Consider the following 24,323-nt stretch of genomic DNA (forward strand, 5'->3'; position numbering starts at 1 on the left):
TCGAAGAAAATACAAGAGAAATTTTAAGATGACATATCTCTTAAATGAATTTCACTTCTATTAAATCTGATGGCTTAATTATATGACATTACAGAGCTATATATAGGTATATGTGTATATTATAGTCATATTATAAATTTATCAGGAGTTTGAATTTTGATGAAATATTTTGGCACAATATTCTATATACAATCTTCTATTATCGATTATTTTCTCAATGAATTCAAATAAATACAATGGTCAGGAAAAGTATTGACACATACTCTCATTTTTAAATGAAACGTTTCTTTTTATCAGGTTCTATACATGATTTTCACAGTGTGAAATTTTTGCAGTCCTATGAAAGAACTACTAACTAAGCGATACGAAATTTAATATTCTGCAATCCAATTAATTGATATGTAAGTGCTATAAGAAATACAATGGTGTAATAATACAGTAAGTAAGGGATTAACCATTTTCCATGAAATTTCAACAATCTTAAGAACACTTACGTATTATACGTAATACAAAGATATATCTAATTTCCATATCAAATCAAGTACAAAAGGAGACCTTAAGAAATAGAATTCGCTACGTTTCGCTTTCACAAATACTGAAATCCGCGAAGAAAGATTTCGAAAGAGCAATTAGGCGCGACAAGAACGGTTCAGGAATTTTTTCCGTGGTTACGCATATAATTATATAGGGTGGTTGGTAACTGATGGTACAAGCGGAAAGGGGATGATTCTACGCGAAAAAAGAAGTCGAAAATATACAATAAAAATTTTTCGTTTGAGGCTTTGTTTTCGAGAAAATCGACTTTGAATTGTCGGTCGGTACGCGTGCACTTTATCGCGTCTCGTTATAACGGATCTCACTGTAGATCGTTGTCTCGATGGAAGAATTTAAAAAAGAAAAAAAAATGTTTATTCTATATTTTCGACTTCTTTTTTCGCGTAGAATCACCCCCTTTCCACTTGTACCACCAGTTACCAACCACCCACAATCGATTTATATTATAATGTGTTTTACGATGATAACAATTAAGTTTTAATATACAAACGTAAATCATATACAGGGTTATACAGGGTGGTTGGTAAAAAGAAGTCGAAAATATAGAATAAAAATTTTTTTTTTTAATTTTTCCATCGAGACAACGATCTACAGTGAGATCCGTTATAACGAGACGTGATAAAGTGCACGCGTACCGACCGACAATTCAAAGTCGATTTTCTCGAAAACAAAGCCTCGAACGAAAAATTGTTATTCTATATTTTCGACTTCTTTTTTCGCGTAGAATCACCCCCTTTCCGCTTGTACCACCAGTTACCAACCACCCTGTATATGCAAAGGGAAACGGCAGAAATCGATGTCAAAGATACTGATGGCTATTTTGACACGACGATAGTTTCTATCGGGGGGAGTATTGTGCTGAGTCGGATACCTACGATTTGCGATGGAGGACGAGCTGCGTATGGCATGTGTGGTAGCATAGGAACGGCACCATAAGCTGGGGCAGCTATGGGCAATGGTCCAGCAGGCACGAATCCTCCAGGAAATTTTGCAGGACCGCCAGCCATTGCATAAGGCGACTGTCAGAAAGTAGAATTTGTTAACTTATTATTTTGTTGTCTTTTTCTTTCTTTTTAGTTTTAGCAAGTTTCAATCCACAAGGAACTTCTATCATTAAGATTTCTCGATAGAAGATATCTATTTTCTGCTTTCCTAGCTAATTCATTTTAATGAGTACGTTATATGTAATAACATTAAATGTAATATTTGTATGATGAGATGTAATACTTGTAATATTCACAGATTGTCTAAATCTTGGGAGTAATACACTGTGAAGATGATGGTTGAGATGTGTATAACACGAGGGATTAGATTTCGTTATAAAACTTGTATCTTTTAAGGAAGGAAAATATTTTTAATATTTGGTTACGATAACTGGTATATACTTTGTACTTTGTATGAGTTTAAGTGGAATCACGATTCATCGAAGACCAAGATTTTCTTCTTTACCCAAAAATGTATATTAAATGTGTAGTATATCAAAGAATTATCTGTACTATTTTTTATAATTATTTATACTATATATTAATTAAAATATATTAAATATGCTATTGAAACATATGTAATGAAATATTTATGCATTACCACATATTTTTGCATATTGCGAAATCTCTAAAAATAGGTTGAAATGAATAGGGAAGAAAGGAAGAACTTTTGTTCATTTTTTTTTTTTATAAAAATAATTCATCTTACCTTTCAGTCATAAAATTGAATGTTTATCAATATGTTAGGAAAGTATTCACTACGTTGAAACGTACATTAGGATATATGTCATATTAATGGAAAGAGAATTGCTGTAAATTGAAAAACGTAATTATCAATTTTGCAAGTCGAGTGATTCTAGTATCACCACTCGATACACCTAAACTATAAAATCGCTTAAAAAATAACAACGGAAGCAAAGAAGCGATTCAAAGATAATTACTTAAACTGATCCATTTATATCAAACTTAATACTTTATATAACGTAATATTTAGTTTGATACAGATCACATCATATTATTCACTACATGACCTATTCCGCAAAGCACTTTCAAATTAAAAACGAACATTAATCAATGTCGCATATATATCTGCAATAAATTACCCGTCACTAACATTCCATTAAACATCAACCTCTCTCTGCCCAACCCACTTAACTGTTAGACAAAACAACACCTACATCTCATCAAATAGAATTCAACAACTAGATCACCTATAAAATGGATAAAATGAATCCACTGTATCCATTCTAAATCATCCGTCACTAATATAAAATTCCATTAGATATCAATCTCTCTCTGCCTAATCTACTTCAGTATATTAAATAGGACGATATCCGTATCTTATTAAATAAGTTCAACCATCATCAAGATAATAAAATACATTCACTGCATCCATTCTAGATCATTCACCATTAAAATCGCACGACACATCAAGCTCTCTTTGATTAACTCATTTACAATTAAAAGAAGATGGCCATGTACAGCGGTTTACGAACATGAGTTTTGGATTTTATTAAATTTACTTTACAATATAGCCAACTGGCCGCACAGTATTTGGATTTAAATTTACTATTTTTTTAAACTCTTTTTAAACAGTTTCTAGTGGTTGAATTTCGAAAAACGCCCAAACACGTGTTCGTTTATTTCCAGTGGAAAGTTTGCATGCCGAATTTCACGTCTCTGACTTTAGTGGACATAGAGATACGGTTATCCTGTAAAAAAATTTGACCCATTTTCCCCCCTTTAGGATCTGTAGTTTCCATAAATCTTTCTTTATCTCATGCTTACGTCATAAAAGAAGTATACTGTGCAAATTTTACGTTTCTAGGTACACCGGTTTGGCCTGTGCGATTGACGAGTAGGTCAATCACTTCTGTATTATATAAAAAGGCATAGAATTTATTATTCTTTATTTTTACATTAAAATAGGATTATACTATTAAGCTTTATGGAATCTATATTTAAGACAGTAGATTTCCTTATTATAGCCTCACTAAATACTGTGACATTCACCACATAAACATTAATAAATAAATACAGTAGAGTTGTCCCTCATAACGCGGCTATATTCTGCGCTATATGTATGTGTTACATGTGGATTCGCAGTACAAAACGTTAGAATTAAGTAAGTTTTTTGATGTAACAAAAGATAATATGCATTCTAGTTTTGAACAATAAAAATTTCATCATTATATAATATAATATAACATATATATATATACACACATATAATACATATATAATGAAGAAATTTATACATATATATATATAGAAAACATATTATCGAATTGCTTAAAATTAGGTTCCACTATTATTCAGCTTCAGAACTGGGTATATTCATTATTCGCAGATATTTTCTCCCAATTACTTTCTTAAGAAACATTTTACTTTCATCGTTATTCTCCAAATCGCGTTATACGAGGGCAGTAACAATGTTTTGATCACGTTCTACGGTAGCACCGCGTTACATGGGGTTCTACTGTATGTTCCATATCGTCTACCGCTATCATTCAACCAGACATTAACTTCCTTTCCGATCTCTTATTTAATCACCAAACAAACCATCTCATCTCACGTCTCGGCAAACAAAAGTAAACTTCACCAACGAGAGAATAAACATAGCACGCATTCCTGGTCGAAACCAATCGCAACTATTCACCGCAAGAATCTAGCAGGCATTCAGACCGCAAACACGTATTACGCCTGGAGCATCCTCGAGAACTCAAAGGGGAATCCGAAAAGCGAGGCGAGAGAGAAGCTGACTTGCTTTATCCTGCTGACACAGAAACACCTGCACCTCGAGCTCGTGCATCTCCGAAATGTAGGCACGGAGATCGCCCGGAGCTCGGAGTTTCTCTCGACGCTTGTCGTCTGAACTTTCTAGCTCGCGTGTCACTGACCTATCCCTACCTCCAGTTCGCCGGAGGTCGAGCCGTAGTAGCCAAGTACGAAGGGTCGTGGGAGAGGATCCGGCCTCACCTGGATCATCGGATGCATCGGTAGCATCGGCTGCACCACGTAAATCGGTTGATTTTTCGGCACGTGGTTCTGAGCGCTGACCCACTGATGGACCATGTTACGGGTCTTCAGTCGACCATCGTTTGTTACTTCGTCGACGTTGCTCGCTCGAAGACATCCGCAGAGCTTCGGGGCCAAGGTCAGACAGCTGTAGCCCGAAACCAACAGTTCGGCTACGCTGGTCACTAGCAAACCGATGCTTGCCAATAGGCCGGCCCAGCTATTCTCCACATCGGCTGCTTCACTGTTTTCATCCTGTAAAAAGACGATAGTTATTTGTATTCTTTTTATCCTTTTCTTTTACTATCTTAGCTGTGCGATTCGATTCTATCGTGTTAACTCTTCCTGGTACGCTATGGTACAATTGACGGGCTATCTGAGAAAAGTGAGCCACAGTTTCTTCTGGATATGAGTTTAAGCATTAATTTATTTCGATAAGCTGTGTTAATTATAAAAGAAAGAGGAATTAATTTTTTTTTTCAAATTAAACCTAGACAACATAAGAAACTAATTAGTAACACTAGATAGTATAACAAGAAATTAGTTGTTGCATTGAATATTGTGTGCTCACATCTATTTTAAATCATACATTACTCAGTTTGTTGACTATTGAGGTTGGTTTAGTTTTGCTCGCAACGTCTCCTATATGGATATCGATTGCATTTTTTTTAGTCAAATAACTGAATTCTCATGAAATTATTATTCGTTTTGTAAACATAAAAGAAACAAAGCGTTTTAAGATTCATTATAATTTGTTGAAAATGACAACGTGGGTTCGTGCTCGCCATCCATATGCAGATGCGTTAGTTATAAGAAATAGTAACTAGAAGATAGTCCTAGTTACAATCGATAGATTTAATCGATAGGCTTAAGATGCCTTTTTGGTTTTATCCCTAGTTCTTGTAAGCGGTTCTCACAACGGTGTGATAGATTTATCCATTCAATATAATAATAACTATTGTGATCCTACCTCTGAATATAGAAATAACAACATAATTATTAATTCATCACTCTGTCTTATGAGTTCCTCTTCCAGGTAGATTTTTTTACTGTTTTCAAGTGCTTTTTTCGCTATTATGTTTACAAGTATATCGACTTTTCTTATTAAAATGTAACATTTTAGCTACAGTGTTTCTCAATGGAAAACTTGGTCACTTATTCGTTCTTTCTCTGAGCGCTTTCAACGATACATCAATTTTTATAAATAACAAAAGATGTAAATTTTGTTAGCTTTAGCCTATTACATGTAAACTGTGTAAAATTCTCAGAAGAATTAGAAAGATGATATTAGTGTTAGAGAACAAAGATATATCACAATTATTTTTAAATAGATTGAAGAAGGAGAAAAAGAAGATTCACTGGACAACAAAAATTATAATAACATGCTAGAAGTATATTATAAATGATGGTCTTTGCAATTTGTAATGGTATATGGTACTTTTATTTTATTAATGATTGATGTTACTTTAATTACAAGGTCATTAGCGATAATTACATTTGATTATTTACATGAAACTGGATTATTAATTGCCTTAGACTTTCTATAAATTTTTGCATTTTATCAGCTTTTTTCGACTTTAAATATGCTAATCATCTTCAACAAGGAATTTTATTATATATTTATTGTAAAATATATATTTAAGATTTATAGATATATAATTTTTATTATCACTAGAATATAGAATATAGAATAATTTATTGTAACAATTAATATAGAATAATTTTTATTATATTGTATAGTAAAATTATATATTTATTACTCAATATGTGTACGTCTATTATATATTTTTCAACAAATAAATAATAAATAGTTTTAGTACATATATGTAATTTAACTAATGTATTAGTATCTAAAAACACGTAGAAATGTCTATCTTGAAACTTTTGACACTCGATATTCAGCTGAGCTATTAGTTTCTTCTCCTATTGTTCCCGCAACCTCGTTGCATTGAATGTCACACAAAAATATGGTGTAACTTAATGTATTAATTTAAATATTGTTATATCGTAATATAAACAGTAAGTTTCAATTTTTGTCGTCTGATAAAAGTGTAAGGTTTAGTTGATTTTTAAAAATCTTTTGGTAAAAAAAAAAAGGTGGGTCATAAAGTTTGATATTATCCCGATGAAAGACAAATTAGGTATAAAGACGTATGAAATATTCGGAATAATTAACGAGGTACGTTACTGTAGAAGAATGGTAAGCTGGTACTTCTTCGACTGAAAAGTAAAGATAAATATACAGGTACAGGGTACCTACTTCGGAAGACTTTCTCTTGTCAAGCGGTTGAACGAAACTATAGCAATTTATATTCGTCAAAGTCTATTTACTTTGACCCAACAACGTTACATTTGAGACTAGTTTAACGTTAACAACAAATTAATTAAACACAAAAAATACGATACGTATAAATAATATCCCTTTCTGCATCTTCGAGATACTTTACAATTTGTAAGAATATTTGACAAATTTTTTTGCGATATTATACAAATAACATGGAATTCGATTATTGGATGTTAAATTTACTTAAATTTATTACTATAGATTCTCCAAAATTTCTCCTTGGTCACTCAAACATGTTTCGATAAATTCCGATCTCGAAACTTATTCTAAATCGAATACAAATGCTGAGTCATTCAAGGCATTAACCCTTGCCAAATAAATATTCAGAATCCATACAAGTATATTGATGGCTCGGTTTCTAAAACAGGATCGGAATGTGCTATCGTCTATGGAGATGACATATTTAAAATTTATATTACCTAACCACATTAGCATTAAATCAGCAGAATTAATAGCAATTCAACTTCTTATAATTGGCCAAGAAAAAACTACAGTATTTTCACCGATAACAGGGATGCTATCACATTTATCAAGTATAGAGATCTGACGACGTCGTACTTGATATATTGGAAACAAATCACTCCGTAATTAATGAAGGTGAAACAGTTATTTTTGCGTAGATGAATATTCCTCCATTACACGTTGGCATCCGTTGCAATGAATTGGCGGACAAGATAGCAAAGCACGTGCCTACCTTGTCTTTAACAAAAACATTTGAAAAATCTCCAATTCAACTGGAACTGTTTAATCTGAATCATCAAATGAATAAAAATAGACAGACTCTGCAGCCTCGTATGCAGTCGAAATCAACGAAGAATTTTTTAACAAGAACCTAGTTATCAGGAAGCTCGATCAAGTTGTATTAAACAGACTTAGAATTGGTCAGATTAAACTTGTACATGCACGTCTAATCTCAAAATCTAATTCGTCAAAACCTAACACTAACCAACCTACGATATTTGTAATTGCCAAATTACCAACAAACACATGTTCTATAAATTGTCTTAAATACAATTACTCTCGTAACAAATACCAGATCAAAGGAGCTTTAGGTGGAAATCTCTATGGTAAAACTCAAATTTCAAGCGTCTTCTCCTTCCTGAAAGGCATGCCATTATTTAGCGATGTTTAACTATAATATCCTAATAATAATAAATTCCTTTCTGCTAATATCGTCGTCGCTAATAACCAGGTGGTGGAGTTGATGCGATGTTAAAATGTCTAAACTAAAGAAAGTTTTCTATTTATTTTATTATTCTTTTTAGAATTTTTGTTTACATTATTATTTTTAGAATCAACGATTTACTATTCAAAGAATTTTTTAAATTTAAGACAATGTGGATCTTCGAGTATTTTCTATTCCCAAAAGTGTTTATTTTATAAAAGAGTTAAAATATGTTTGTACTATCTTCTTATTTAATATTTACGCTTTAAATAACATTTATTAGTTTTACTGAAAATTCATATCAGTACTGTTATACTAGTATTAGTATGTTAAATACATACCCAACAAACATATACAAATTTATATGCAAGCTACAACATTTTTAACATTATTTTACAAAATTATCATCACGAAACTCTTATCGTTTAATATTAATATCGTTCTTTTATTAGCATATTTCGATCATTTCACTAGAAAGGATAAGTGCATTTATCTTTCAAATTACCATTTCTAAAATCAACACAAACTTTCTTAACTTTCTTAACATAACATACTTTCGATCCACGATTAATTCTGTAATTCACCTTTTCACCTTTCGATGTACACATTTGTATAGATTCGAATTACGAAGATTTATAAATCTTTTAATCCATTGTTACTTTTGTAATCCTGCTTTCGTGAAAAATTTCCTAGATTCAAATCCTCTTATAAGGATTTACGCATCCTTAAGACGGTGTACTTCGAATTCATCATTATTTCCAGTGCTGCTTAAACTCAAGTTAAATCCAAAGATTTATAAATCCTTCGATCGATCATTACTTTTGCAATCCTCTCTTTTCTAAAAAAGTTTCTCAGACTCAAGTTATGGTAAAAGAATTTATGAATCTTTGAGATTGCACATCTTCGACCCATCATTAATTCTGTAATCCACTCTTTCGCGAAACTTGTTTAGATTCCTATTACATTATAAGAATTTATGAATTCTTAAAATAGTACATCTTTGATCTCTACGAATACACACATACATATCATTAAAGTTTAACTTTTTACGAACAAATTTTTACAATAGAAATGTTTACTTTTCTACTAAGCTCCAAAAATAATAAGTGACATTTATAGAAGAGTAGTAATCGAATAGAGCAATAATTGCTGATATGTATAAATTAACAAATTTAGTAACAGTGGTCGTTTTCGAAATATTAAATTCAAGGTATAAATGTCGAATAAGAGAATAATATAAAACTATATAGTTCATATGAAACATGAAAAGATTCCCTAATTTTTTTCTTAAGAAATATTTTAGTATGAAACAGTTGACGAAGGACAGATTCAAAGATATAAATCTTTCAAAAATAGATGACAAAAATTTGGCAGTAATTTGTGAGGAACGAGTAATATTAGTATATTTATCGGATTAACTTAATGAATATTAGTCCACATAAAATAATATTATTAATATTTTTTAACTATCCAAGAAGCCAAAACGCACATTTAATTCCAAAATAAAACGAAAGCATAATTTTCATGTAGAATTGCTTGACAGTGTATTTTTAAATTACTCTTCCATAAATGATAGATAATGTGGATTATCGTGGTTTTCATCTCAGGCCTTCATATATCTTTTCAGCCAATTTAATTCCAGGAATTTCCTCGATATTTTTCTCATTACCATTTCTTTCCATCGTTCAACCTTCTAAAAATAAACAATTCTTTCTCACAATAAAATATCACGCTCTTTGCCTGTAGTTTTCACATATAAACTGCATCAAATTCTTGAAAGAAACAGGAAAAGATATACCGATATGCACATTGGAAAATACGAAACTATTTAAAATACGAAACTTTCACGAAGCTTCTTTAGATTCCTATTACACTATAACGATTTCTTAATCTTTGAAACAGTACAGTTCTGATCCATCGATTGCCTCGCGCAATCCTTTAAAATCCAGGTTGCTGCATCTCGAAAAATGTATTTCGCAATAGATCATTGACCGGAAGAGGCGCGTTCCATCGGGTCTAGAGGCGAAGCAATTTTGTGAAATTTCACGATGGCGTGTGCCCTGACCGCGTTTTAGCCTTGGCATTGGAAACTTTCTCCGGCGATCAAACGGTTCCAACGGTTTCAAGCCCTGTTCTGGTTGGTTTGCGACGCCGAAACTCGTCGACCCGACCGATGAATGAGAAAACGATCGGACACGAATTTCGGCCACCGACGTTGGTTACTAATTAGTATACGAATCGATCAACGATTGTCATTGCACTACAAGCTTAAGTATTAAATATAATATAACGTTTGCTATGTTAGTCCCTTTCTGTTTTCACTTTAAGAATTTTTCTATACCATCGATCAACAATTTTTAAGTACAGCTCTGAAGTGACATTTCCTCAGATCCATTTTTCTGGAATTATGCTTTATCTATAATTATCTATACATTGTACAAAGATACTTTAGTGTTGTGATCGATAGATAACTATCTTGCGAGATATTCTGCACTAATGTCAAGTTTTTGAAATTTTACAAATAACAAAGTAACGAAGAAATGATGAAAATGAGAAAGTAATATGGCCATACACGACTTGTATGAATTCCACGTTTCAATATTTTTAAAGGGCAAAATTAATCATTCCAATTAATTGCGTAAGTTGTGTTATATTAATTTTATCGTGTTATATAATATATTAATTACGAGGTGCCTATAATATTATTATTTAGGGGGTCGAATTATGACTACGAAACTGTTAATAATTATGATTTTTCTGATTAGAAGTAATAAAATTTTAAATAATGAAAATTATGTTTTCACGTATACACGTTCTACAGTTACGTGTTACGTACGCGTAAAACTGTTACTACATTCATATTCATAAAATTGAGTATCATAAAGCAGAATTTACGGATGTAACATGCACATGAAGATATGTCTCCTTTATTAAAACGAAACGAAGCGTAAAATAAGAAAGTCCACATCTCATTTTCATTCATAATGTTATGCATCTCCGAGACGCAGAATTCATAGTTTACACGGTTCGTATTTCAATACGAAGTATATAAAATTACATAGCCGCAAAATTAATTTACTTATTAAACAACGTAATCATCTAAAAGTTCTATTTTATTTTCTATTTTACTAGAAACGAAAGAATATCTTATTAAAAATGAAACGTTTTAAAAAATTTTATAGAAAATGAAGGGGTACAAGATATGGATACGTGTTTTGTTCATTTAATGAAATTTTTATAATTTCCACATCTTTAGGCCTTCAAAACCCATAAAAAAATGAAATTCTTTATATCTCTATGGTACCTTTAAAAAATTCCTAGTAAGTTTCTTTAAATAGCGACAAAGTAAACTATTAAACTATAGACGATACTGACGGTAAGCTTTAAATGAGAAAAGTATCGTTTTAAGATCGTCAAAATTGATTTTTTTCGTAGAACGAGGCATCGTGTGCCTTAAAAGTAGATCTTCGTATCTTTTTGATGTCGGCTTGTACAATATAACGTTTTCTGGCTTTTCTATTTTCCTGTGAGACAGATTTACAATTAATTTAATCAATCATTAATCTTTATTTTCTTATGTTAGGTTACCAGAGTTATCAGAGTTGGGTATTATTTGAATAAAATATTAAAAAGATGATTAATTAAATATTAATTTATCTTTGATTTATTCCATTAGATCTTTGGTCATTCTTTCATTTGCTTTTTGAAGTTATTTTGTAATGATGCGTTAGTTTATTTGTACAATTATTTCGTTATTTGATTATTAAACGAAATGCATTTTTTGTTTCATTTTTTATCTGAAAATAATTTCTCATACGATTTTCGATACTATTATACAGGAGTTTCTTCACAGTCTTTTGAATTGAAATGAACAAAACACATATCTTTAATAAGATATTCTTTGATTTTCAATAAAATAGAAAATAAAATACAACTTTCAGATGATTACGTTGTTTAATAAATGGTGCTACGTTTTAAAATGATTTGGTTCTATTATTTATAACTAAAAAATATCCAGAATATAGTGTGTAAAATTTCATATTGTATTATTTGAAAGATAAATGAATCAAGATAAAATATATTATACTTCAAAATGATTTTATTCAATTTCCACATAAAACAAAGTTATTTCTACTAAATAATTTCTTATAATAATACAAAAATCATAAATTATATAAAAAAATATATAAAATAACAAATTAGATGACTGAAATAACTCATTATTTGAAATTGTTATTCTCTATTTCTATTCTAAGTAAAATTTGTCCAAATCTGATACAGACATTATACTATATTGCTATAATAAACTTTATCAACTTATATGTAACTTATACAACCATGTATCTCATATACAGTACCGTTCATAATTATTTCAAACAATACTTTATTTTATACCACATTTTATACTTTCCTTCATTTCTATAGTAAAAGCTAAGTAAAGATTCCTTGCAATTGTTAACATATACTATGAATGTTATTTTAACGTAGAAATTGTATGGGTCTTAAATTCATATCGAAATTCATATTCGAATATCAATCAGAAAAGGTGTCTACAGCTCTATAATTTATGTAATTTCCAGTTACATAGTTGGATTATTGTACATATAAAATTTATTAAGTAAGAGAAAGTTAATAAAATTCAGTATAAGATTCAGTGTACGAAAATCATAGGAGAAAACATGATAAGTACATGTTTGTCGACTATTTTTAATTTGAATGTCATATTAAGACTAAAGGGAAATGTTTTAAAATAAAACAGCTAAACGTGCGACGAATCTGTTATACAGATTCAAAGATATAATTGATGAGAGTTCTTTAGAAGCTAAAGATACAATTATTAAGGTATTTGTAATTTAAATATGATGAGCAATATTTTTTAAAATCATAAAAAGGGTAGAGAAATGGATGTACTTTTAAAATTAAGTAAAACAACAATCTTGGCAACGTGAGACCTACATTGAGCTCTACAACTTTAGAACTGCCTGTACCAAATGGAAAATGTGACTTACCGTATTTTTTTTTTCTATATTCTTCACATAAAATTCGCATATTTTAAAAACGGATTCTACCAAATTTCATAATACAGTTCTACTTTGCTGCAAGAAAAAAGAATAAATTTTTATCTCCTTTGTAAATATAACAAGAACAAAGTTCTTTAAGAGCCGTTATAATTATCAATTGAAACATAGCTGATATTAAAGACTAGAACCAAAACTCAATTCACCATTTCGTTTTACTGATCCTTTTGCCAGCAGGTTCTTAAAAAATGTCCATCAACTATCCAGGTCGTTCTAATATAATAATTACGACTGGTAGTACACTTCAATAGAAAATAGAAGAAAAGAAAGTATAAAGTAAGATGATGTATCGTATGTTAACCTTTACACGAGCTTCTCTATCGACGTGAGAAATTTTTATCGATCCTTACGAAACCTGCTTCTCGTTCATAGAGCAGTATTCAACGACATCACGCTAATAATTTGCTGATGAAGTCACCGTTAACTTCTTAGTAGCTTCGCGCAATAGGCACGCGCCAACAGAATCTCCCTCGGGCATTGAATTATGCTTATCGCTTCGCTAATGATTAATCGTAATTGATACCTTCGCGTTATAATATATATCTACGGCGATTGCTAATGCAACTGGCGGAGTTGAAATGTTATCACTGAAGATGCGATATGTTACATGAAAGATGGTCGCGTGTAAACCAGTGAAATGGGAACATAATTATCCATTTCCGCTTACTTATTAGCTTGAAAAATTCCAATTTCTTGGCGCAGTAACGTGGAAATTAATAACATGTACTGTTAATCACCAATTTGATAAGCTGTGCTAATTTACGACTAAGAAGAATTTATTAATTAGATAATGTTTTACCTATTTGTAAATGTATGTAATGTAAGCATTACATTAGTATAGGTACTTGAAAATGTACACAGGATTATAAAAGTATCTGATCACTTGTAGATACCTTTCATGAAAAGATGTACATGGTATGTGTGTTATAGGAAACATTTTGAAAATTTGTTAATACTGCTATGAGACTGGACTCTCGTGGTCGTGTTGGTATAGTTTGCAAGAGATCTGGAAATATATACAGAGCCCAGCTCTGTATACTAATACGAATAATATACATATACGAGCGAATACAAAACAATTTTTGAGACTCGAGTTTCTCGAAAACTGAGCCTCGGATGAAAAAATTTTATTCTACATTTTCTTTTAACTTTTGCATAAAACCGGACTCTGCATAGGGATTACGAGTAATACAATACAAATATAAATGTTCTATAACGAATCGGAATCATCTCCACGAATAGAGATGTGATGTCAATTAATTTTTTAATATTAACGATATTTTTTTAAAGTATGTATATATTATGTTTGAAATAAACCCAAATTATTATAGTATAAATAAAGTAGGAACTGACTGAAAGAGATGGAATAAAATACTGTTTTGTAAGAACCAGAATTTATAGCTCGATAAAATTCTTCTGCTGGAGACAATAATAGCTTATTATTAGTAAATAATAAATAATAATACATTTTCGATAACAATTTTAAGTAATTTTTTAATATTCGCAATACTTTAAAAAAAACATTTAATTCATATAATAAAGCATCGAATGCTTTATCTAAGGTGAAGCTATTTTGATAGACAAAATTTTAGTTTAATGAAAAAGCATTTTAAATATATACAACTTTTATCTGGATGAAATTTAATTTTGCATTGCCCTGGCAATAATGTGAGATTTGGCTTAAATGATATATATTCAATGAATGTTATCTTATAATTCAAATCATAATACAAAATATTATTAAGTAAGTTTTCAATAAAAATATGTATGTCCCCTCCAACATTTATTCGATAATTACTTCAATACTTGTTATTTACTATATAAATAATTTCATGGATTATTAAATAATTAAGAATTTAACTGAAGGAAAAGAGAACAAAAGTAAGGTAGAAAAATAGTAATTAACAATAATACGGTAATGTTGAGCAGAGAAAAAGAAATAGGAAAGGAGGGTACCGGTGAAAGTACAGACAATACGTACCGGAACAGTGAGCAAGGTCACTTCCGGTGTCCTCTGTGAGTCTCTGACGATAGCAGTCAAGGCCGTAATTGCAGCCATATTCGAAAGGGCAAGGGCAACGAGGCTCGCTGCAAGGTGAGCCGTGGAAAAGCTGGAATTTGTCTTGCTCGACGATGTTGCAAGCGTCGCGACAACACCCAACGCTCCTGCGACAAGGGCACCCACACCTGCCCACAATCCTGCACCGGAACCGCCCAACGCAGCGCCATGGACCAGCACCAGGATACCGAATACTACGAGGACTACACCTGAAAAACATTAAAGTCGATTTATATTATAATGTGTTTTACGATGATAACAATTAAGTTTTAATATACAAATATTATAATATATAAGTATAATATACAAATGTAAATCATATACAGGGTTATACAGGATGGTTGGTAACTGGCGGTACAAGCAGAAAGGGGGGGATTCTACGCGAAAAAAGAAGTCGAAAATATAGAATACAAATTTCTTTTTTTTTATTTTTCCATCGAGACAATGATCTACAGTGAGATCCGTTATAACGAGACGTGATAAAGTGCACGCGTACCGAGCGAAAATTCAAAGTCGATTTTCTCGAAAACAAAGCCTCGAACGAAAAATTTGTATTCTATATTTTCGACTTCTTTTTTCGCGTAGAATCACCCCCTTTCCGCTTGTACCACCAGTTACCAACCACCCTGTATAAATGTAAATCATATACAGGGTTATATAAGTATAAGATTACAATTACATAAGTTTAAGACACCAATTAAAAACACGTACAAGTATATGAGATACTCTGATTTTAAAGGTAAATTAAAGAAGAAAATTGTCTTTAATTTTTTAAATGTGTAAAATTTTAAACATAGTCTTCAAAATTAGAAAGCAATCTATATTATTACGATATTTGAAAAGTTTAGGAAACCTTTTATTGCAAAGAATTATACATATAAATGGTCATGTTCGTTTATTTTCATTTTAGAACTTGATCCTTCTAAAACATAGTAATCAACTTTTTGAAACATTCTTAAAACAATTATGATTCACAATGCAATGTGAAAGATAAAATGAGTGTCTTCTTAAAATATATGAAATTGGTTTAAGGACTCTCTTTTTCTACAACGAAATTCACTTTTGTCCTCTATACAAATAACAGAGTGCACATGAACACTGAAATAATTGTATTCATTAGAGTGTCGCCAGAGAACATCGAATAACAATGAATTGCAGCGCTGCAATTCTCTACGGTTTGCAAACCCGCGGAAACAGTTACACAAGTATGACTTTCTAAGTGAAATGTTTTCACTTTTACGCCGATTTCTATGCAGTTTGGAGAAATGTATGCTCGGCCGGTCAATGGAAATTCGTGTATTTTTCATGTATAGAAATCCAAACCAATCAAGATACTACGCGAAAGTGGAAACCGCATCATAACATGTTCGACTTGCTTGTTTATGTACTATATGATAATTTCAAAAAGTAAATGTTTTCTAATGCTATTGCGGACTCAATGATCAGAACATCAAGGATTCAAAAATTTAAAGATGGGCTCTTGCAAGAAAAATTGAAAAACAAGAACAGAATGTTAAAGAAATGATTACATTCGTATTCAAAAGCTTTGGTGCTCTTTAATACTAATATTTATAAAACAGTTCAAACTAAATGACCTTCTATCTCTTATTTAAAATAAGAAAAAATGATGAAATATATGGGATAGATAATATTTCTGAAAAATTCGATTCGACAGCATATCGTGATCAATTCGGATAAACAAAGTCCTAGACTTGATAAAAATATGGATCTTTTGCGATTGTATGTAATAAATTGTTCATATTTAAATAAACTACAGGTCACATTGTTATTATCTTCTTTATTACATTATTATTTAAATAAGTACAGAATTACATAAGGAAGAAATAAATATTGTAATATCTGTTTGTAACAATAATTATTAATAGAATAAATGCTGCTGACGAATAAAAATTAATGCAAGAATTGCTTGTTAAAAATTATCCACACGTATGAAGATTACTTCGTTCTTTTTATAAATTATTTATTCATTTTTCCCACAGGCTGATTGTATTAACATTTGAAACGTCAAAAATTAATTAATCTGATTAAAAGACATTTTGAAATATTTCTCCTAATAAAGAAAAACTACTTAAAATAATTACCGTGTTTGATATTTGCAAAATAAAGTATTAATTGTAAAAAAAATAGCATATTTAGTTTCAGCATTTCTGGTGTAATTTCTGTGATACAAACGATTTTGAGAACTAGATTTTCCAGCAAATAATTTCCTAATTGAGTGATATAAATATGTATCATTAAACTAAAAATTAAGTAGAGTACGTGTTAAACTAATTTTATAACTGTATTTTGTACTGTATTTCTATAATTTTGTTTTTGATTCTCTTTCTCTCTTCCCTTCCCTCTCTCTTTCTCTATTTGCATTTCAGTCATTAAAATGTTCCGACTTTTCGATCGAGATATCTTTTTTCCTCATTTCGTAGCAATCAATATGGATTATTATATCATCAAGGATGATGAGCAACAAATGAACCTGTACTTATATGTGTATTTACATGAAATTAAATAACTGATCGCTATTAAGGATCACGTTTAATTAATCTGGAATTCGCTATTTGTTGATATTGAAACGGCTGGCAAACACGTTTGCTGTGAATTTATAATGTTATTACATAATTGGATTTAATCCGATGAAACAGGTTCTTCCAGTCATTTAGATTTTAATCGATTTTCGACTATCAAAGTTATCTTGTTATTATCCAGGTATGTAAATAATACACAAATAATGTGTCTATGTTGAAAATTAGATTTGTTAGAAAAAATTACTCATTGTATTTTATTTTATAATATACTGTATGTAATATTGAATTAATTATCCGTTTCTTAATAAATTTTGATGTTAACATTATTTACAAACGTCTAATTAACTTTCTAAGCAATATTATCTTGTCTAAATGGCTAATAATTGCAGAAATTTATTTGAGAACTTGAGATAGAGCTGTTGATAAAAGAAAAAGCTACCACTTTATTGCTGATAAAATTAAATATTTGGTTTTCTAATGTAAAATTTGCATATAATACAGCGAAGGAAATTTAACATTTTTGTAGAAAGTATGCAGCTTCTCTTTAACGATAATCTAACAGTACTGAATAACATGTTTATTAAATTTATTATCTACTTAATTTTATTATTAATTTAAGAAGTCTTGGAATAATTATCAAAGTAATACATGTATAAAAAATTATATTCAAACGTAGATTCTATTGGATATCAAATACGCCTCTCAAGTATGTTTACTTCTCCTTGCTATACACACGTTATTTAATTATTTGTCTCTAATATCTTATTCGTATGTCACTTACGTTGCACAATCCTTTGGAAAAAATTTTTACCGTACGTATACTGGTATCATTTTAAAAATTGCTTTGCATAAAGTATATAATATATATAATATATCAATTTTTATATTACATATTGTGTATAAAATATACAGGGTGGTTGGTAACTGGTGGCACAAGTGGAAAGGGGGTGATTCTACGCGAAAAAAGAAGTCGAAAATAGAGAATAAAAATTTTTCGTTTGAGGCTTTGTTTTCAAGAAAATCGACTTTGAATTTTCGCTCGGTACGTTATAACGGATCTCACTGTAGATCGTTGTCTCGATGCAAAAATTAAAAAAAAAATTTTTATTCTATATTTTCGACTTCTTTTTTCGCGTAGAATCACCCCCTTTCCGCTTGTACCATCAGTTACCAACCACCCTGTATAATATATCGTATAGAAATGCTTATATGTAATTGAATTAGTTGTATATACTATAACGAGTTTTATTTCTGTTCCTTGTTACAATATAGGATTTAAAGATACATTTCTTGTACCTTGGAGATTTTATAGATTGTTATAGAACAGCTTTCAGGCTATTGTTTCGAGTATTAATCAGAAAATATCATAATAAATAATATCAATTTGATACGATACTAATTATATATTTGATACCATTGAACAAATTTTTCTGTAGCGCGTTCCAATCTATTTTCTTATCACAGAATTCAATAATTCCAGAAGTTACTTTCTGATATCAATGACAAAAGTGTGCCTTCTGCAAATTTATCATACTCTTCAAATAAACATTGATATACTAATAAATGTCTAAAAGTAAAACTACGTTTATAATACACTAGTACCTTATCCAGAATAATTATACGCTTTCACGAAAGTATTTGAACACTTATCGCAAACTGTTATGTTCATATTGTATGTTGAAAGTCATTAACATTATAAGATGCCACTAACAGTATTATATCGAATAAATTTGAAACCAATCTAGAAATGTACATAGGAGTTACAAGATATTTATCGTGAACATGTATTTAGTAAAAACTTAGTATACAACATGAAACTATCTTAAGCAAGTATTAAATATGATCCCGCTGAATATTGACGCTTATTAATATAATGGATAATGTTATTGAACGTTTAAATACTTTTGTGGTCTCTGTGAACCATAACTTGGGTATTCACAAACAGGAAGCGACTTCCGATGTCGATAACGTTTTGATATGTTGTTCAGATGAGGACTGTTAATCATTAAAAGGTTATTATTAAAAAAAGTTTACACAAAAGTACGTAATTTTCCGCATACCATTTATATTTAATAGAGCGTGAATAACCGAGACCTTTTTTCCCAGGTAACCCAGGTAATCTAGATTTGACCCAGATCTAACTTAAACTCATTTCGAATTAACTTAAAATTAGATTTGGGTCGGGTCAGATTAGACATTTTTTGAGTCTATCCTTTTACTTATTGATATGTAGTGGCACAGGAGTCAAAGGACGACGCGAGTCGAGAGCGACTCATACTGTTGTTTTGCCTCAAGACATTGACTCAGCCTTGATGCAGAAATGTAATGATAAACAAACTGCGGGCAAAACAATGTCACCGCTACGTGCAACCGTCGAATCAAGACGAATTCAAATTTTCCGACTTCTCCTCGACCAGTATAAAACGACACACGGTATCACACAATATCACACAGTATCGTACAATACCTACACAGTATCTCTGAGTATCTGCGAGTATCACGAGTATCTAACAGTACCTACAATATCTTCTAGTGTCTACCGAGTTACGCGACGAGCATTTACGAGTATTTATTCCGCGATTTTATTCTGCGATTTATACTTTGTACTAACGACTCACGTATACGGCTGTATATTAATTTATTATTCTAAATAATAAAATAATAAAAACCTCACGTACCAACGTCCCCTTCACATAGACATCTACACATACTACAATATCAAACTACAAAATAAGTTTAAAACAAACTCTTTTTGATAATAACTTTTTAATAAGCGGTGACCCACAACTATATGAAACTTTTATAAAACTACGCAAGGTGATGACCTTGGCAACATATTAAAAAATATCATTTAATTGTCACATATACAGGGTGGTTGATAACTGGTGGTACAAGCGGAAAGGGGGTGATTCTACGCGAAAAAAGAAGTCGAAAGTATAGAATACAAATTTTTTTTTTTAATTTTTCCATCGAGACAACGACCTACAGTGAGATCCGTTATAACGTACCGCACGCGTACCGAGTGCAAATTCAAAGTCGATTATCTCGAAAACAAAGCCTCAAACGAAAAATTGTTATTCTATATTTTCGACTTCTTTTTTCGCGTAGAATCATCCCCTTTCTGCTTGTACCACCATTTACCACCCTGTATATTCCCAGATTTGTTTCAAATTTTACGAATATAATCATGACAAGCGAGTCTGCCATTTATAGCCAATACTAATTAAAAATTCAAAATGTTTCGTATAGCACGTATAAGTATAGTATATAACACACACATATTCTTAAACGTGTCTATAGGTGTGCGAATATTTTTTTATATTATTATATTATTTCATATATGAAATATGAAATAATTTTTGAAATAATTATCCATAAATGTGTCAAAGATAGACTTACCAAGTAACAACTGTCCGCAAGAAGTGAACATCAGAAGATTCGAATCATCTTTAGGCTCCGTACTCCTCAGTTTCTGTCGATCATCCGGATGTTGCTGTGTTCGTGGTTGTTGTTGTCGTTGCTGTTTCTCAGAGATAAGGATCTCCTTCGAGTGCTTCGACTCCAAACAACTCTCCGGCTTCAAATCCGATGCGCACGACTCCTTCGAGTCCTTCGAATTACTCGAATCCTGACTTCTGACCGTCGAATCAAGCGCAATCGTCGCGTTCTCCATGCTTCTTCTTCTTTCTCCCGTTAGAGGCGTTTTAATGCATCACTATACACACCTGTTCCTTCCTGTTTCTTTACCATGCAGCGTTCCAGGAACGTTTAGTTATTTGCTCTTGTCTCTCATGAGCTTCCTTTTTTTATTTAACTCTCTCTTTTTCTCTTTTTCTTTCTTCTATTATTTTTCTTTGTGCCTTGTATAAAATATTCGTATTTTATTTGATCTTTTATATCTCGTATATTTGTTTAAAACAATCTAGGAACAGCTACTATATTTCTCTTGTTAGTTTTATTTTAATAATCATTTATTATAAATTGTATAAGAGTTAGGATTAAAATAACATTTTTGGGAGGAATCGTCGCTTTTTCTGATTGGTTTTGCTTCAAAGCGACACTTTGTATCGTGCGATCAGGTAAAGGTCAATAGACGCCGAGGTCGCTGATCCGGTTAACACACTCCGTTGAATCCCAATGATCTGTAAATTAAGCAAGCAACAACTGTGTTGATAATCATTCAACAGTATCGAAGTTGCGGTAAGAGGAACGTTCGATTTCTACCGAGGGTTAGTTATATCATGGCGTAGTATTTTATTGAAATATACTTTCAGTATAAAACAGCAAAGAACGAGATAGTGAAATCAACTTAGTTTTCATCAGCAACGACAAATGATCTCGTATACAGAAAATTATAAGAACAAAATATATAGAGTGTATAACGAAATAAAAGAAAACATGGTAAATGCATTTTCATTAAGTTGCTATTTAAAGGGAACTTTAATATAAAATATTAAGTTGCTGCATATGAAATATCTTTTATTTGAAGTTTGGATTTGACGAATTAATATCGCTTATTAAATTTTATCCTATTGTCAATTAACGATATATTAGGGAAGAGTAAATTTGTTATATACCACGTATATTCAATGTTAAGAAGATTTATAGAAATAAAATCTTATTATTAGAATAACCAGAATATTCGGTTAATTTTCCTATACGAAGAAAAGTATCGTGGCAGCTGCTAGAAACGTCCTCTAGTTTATCTAAGTAATTTTTTGATGCACAGTTCGTTAAAACAACTATAATAATGTCATTCCAAGAATTAGTTAATTCTAGAATCGATAATTCTCGTAAATCTGGAACAATGGAATTAATTATATATACATATACACACAAAGAAAATCTAAACAGGAATACAGCTTTATCATATCGAATTAGATAATCGTTCGATTAATAATATAAATTAAATTACTCATACTAGCCCAATCTTTTTAGTCTAATTTGAAATATCTAATTGTTTTGCCTCTTTTTTAAAATTTAGTTTTGAAATATAAATTTTTCTGTGTCTTTTTTATTAGAACTTTAATAGAACTTAATTAGAACTTCAGAGATCTTTCAGATATTTCTCTTGCACTATTAACTCGCTGTTTATAAAATTAATAATTCATGTTTCAACGGAATAACTGCTGCAAAGTAGATGATTCTAGAATCATATATAGTGGAGAAAAAAATTTTTTTCTCCGATATTCCAATTTTATTTTTGATACATTAGATAGATTTTTTCCATCTTTGTATTCGCTGGTAATAATTAGAGCTATTTTCGTATTTAGTTGTAAAAAAAAGTTATTCAAATATTTCTATTTCATCTTTAACTTGCATGCAAACATTCTCAACATTTAAGTCAATTAAAATAACTTATCCATGAATGAATTAACAATTGCGAATCATTTTATTTTATTATACAAACACAACATTTTTTTTAAACGATCTCCTAATCTCATTTCTAACAAAGGATATATTTGTTTTATTTACTTTGATAATGTATTATTTCCATTATTTTTACTTTCATATTTTGTTATTTGTGCTATCATTATAAAGCCAAGTACGTGTGAAGTTCAATGCCTTTTGCTCAAAAAAGTAGAAATATTTTTAGAATCATAGTTATCCTGCTTAAGGAAAACTTAAAGAATTACAAGAGTAAGATAAGACATTATAAGATATACAAAATAATATAAGAAACATATTAAATATATTTAAAAGTACAAGACTAAAGTCTAAGAGTTTTAAAAACTAAGATAAGATATATACATAAGAATATAATATAAATTAGCAATTAATATAAATACAAATTAATATAACTTTATTAAAACTAATATATTGTGTTCACATACAAGTAATGTACTGTTTAAATTTAAAACAGAGTGTACAATTAATGATCGAAGATCGTACCAGGTAGTAAGTTTTATTGCAATAAAAATAACTGATTTTAACAATTAGTATGATAATATTATCATTTAATAAATATATGTTGTTCAACCTAAATTAGTCGCTAATAATCTTGCAGTCGATGGAATGTCAATGCAGTCACTGTTATCATTATCATGATCATTGCTATCAATACAAATTATAATGTAATCGAATCATTTTTAAACCAATCGTATTTCGTTAGATATTTACAAGGTTAAAGAAAAAATAAAATAATCGTCACGATTTTTCATTACAAATTTTTGTTACAAATTTGTTTACAACATTAACACTAACCTTACCAATATTCAATGTTTAATCTGAAATTGTACGTTCATTGTTATTTCTTTTGTCCATCTAACTTTATGTAAATTCTTACGTTATCTGATTCATCGGTTTCTCAATTTTTCTTAATATAAGAATTTACACAAAGTTAAATGAACAAAAGAAGTAACAATGAACGTGCAATTTTAAATTAAACTTTGAGATCGGTTTGACCGGGCACTGATAATGTTAGTGTTAAACGTCTTCTTGTTTTGTCAAACTGAAAGCGTGAGATGGCACAGAAATCAAATATAAAAATTCAAAGGCAATAATAGTGCTAACTATGGCTCGTATTTTAATAAAAGAGAGATAAAGAATAATTGAGACAAGCTGAAAAACTTTCTCGGCAA

At 30.4% G+C, this 24,323-nt stretch overlaps 1 protein-coding gene across 4 annotated transcripts in view; it reads right to left on the bottom strand.

Moving 5' to 3' along the window:
- The window catches only part of LOC117160562 (uncharacterized), a 32,523-nt gene that overhangs the window by 2,653 nt on the left and 5,547 nt on the right, over positions 1–24,323 (bottom strand). For 2 of the 4 annotated variants that reach the window (XM_033341392.2, XM_076618193.1), the window contains exons 2-5: positions 21,142–21,884; positions 15,125–15,411; positions 4,449–4,811; positions 1,431–1,574 (exon numbers count right to left, since the gene is read on the bottom strand). In XM_033341392.2, coding sequence (XP_033197283.2) covers positions 1,431–1,574; positions 4,449–4,811; positions 15,125–15,411; positions 21,142–21,415 — 1,068 coding nt within the window. In that variant the 5' untranslated portion in view covers positions 21,416–21,884. Of the gene's footprint in view, positions 1–1,430; positions 1,575–4,438; positions 4,812–15,124; positions 15,412–21,141; positions 21,885–24,323 lie in introns of all 4 variants that reach the window. The other 2 variants (XM_033341393.2, XM_033341394.2) reach the window with 2 other exon arrangements.

The sequence above is a fragment of the Bombus vancouverensis genome, chromosome 1, assembly GCF_051014615.1.
Source record: "Bombus vancouverensis nearcticus chromosome 1, iyBomVanc1_principal, whole genome shotgun sequence".
In the NCBI taxonomy this organism is placed as follows: domain Eukaryota; kingdom Metazoa; phylum Arthropoda; class Insecta; order Hymenoptera; family Apidae; genus Bombus; species Bombus vancouverensis.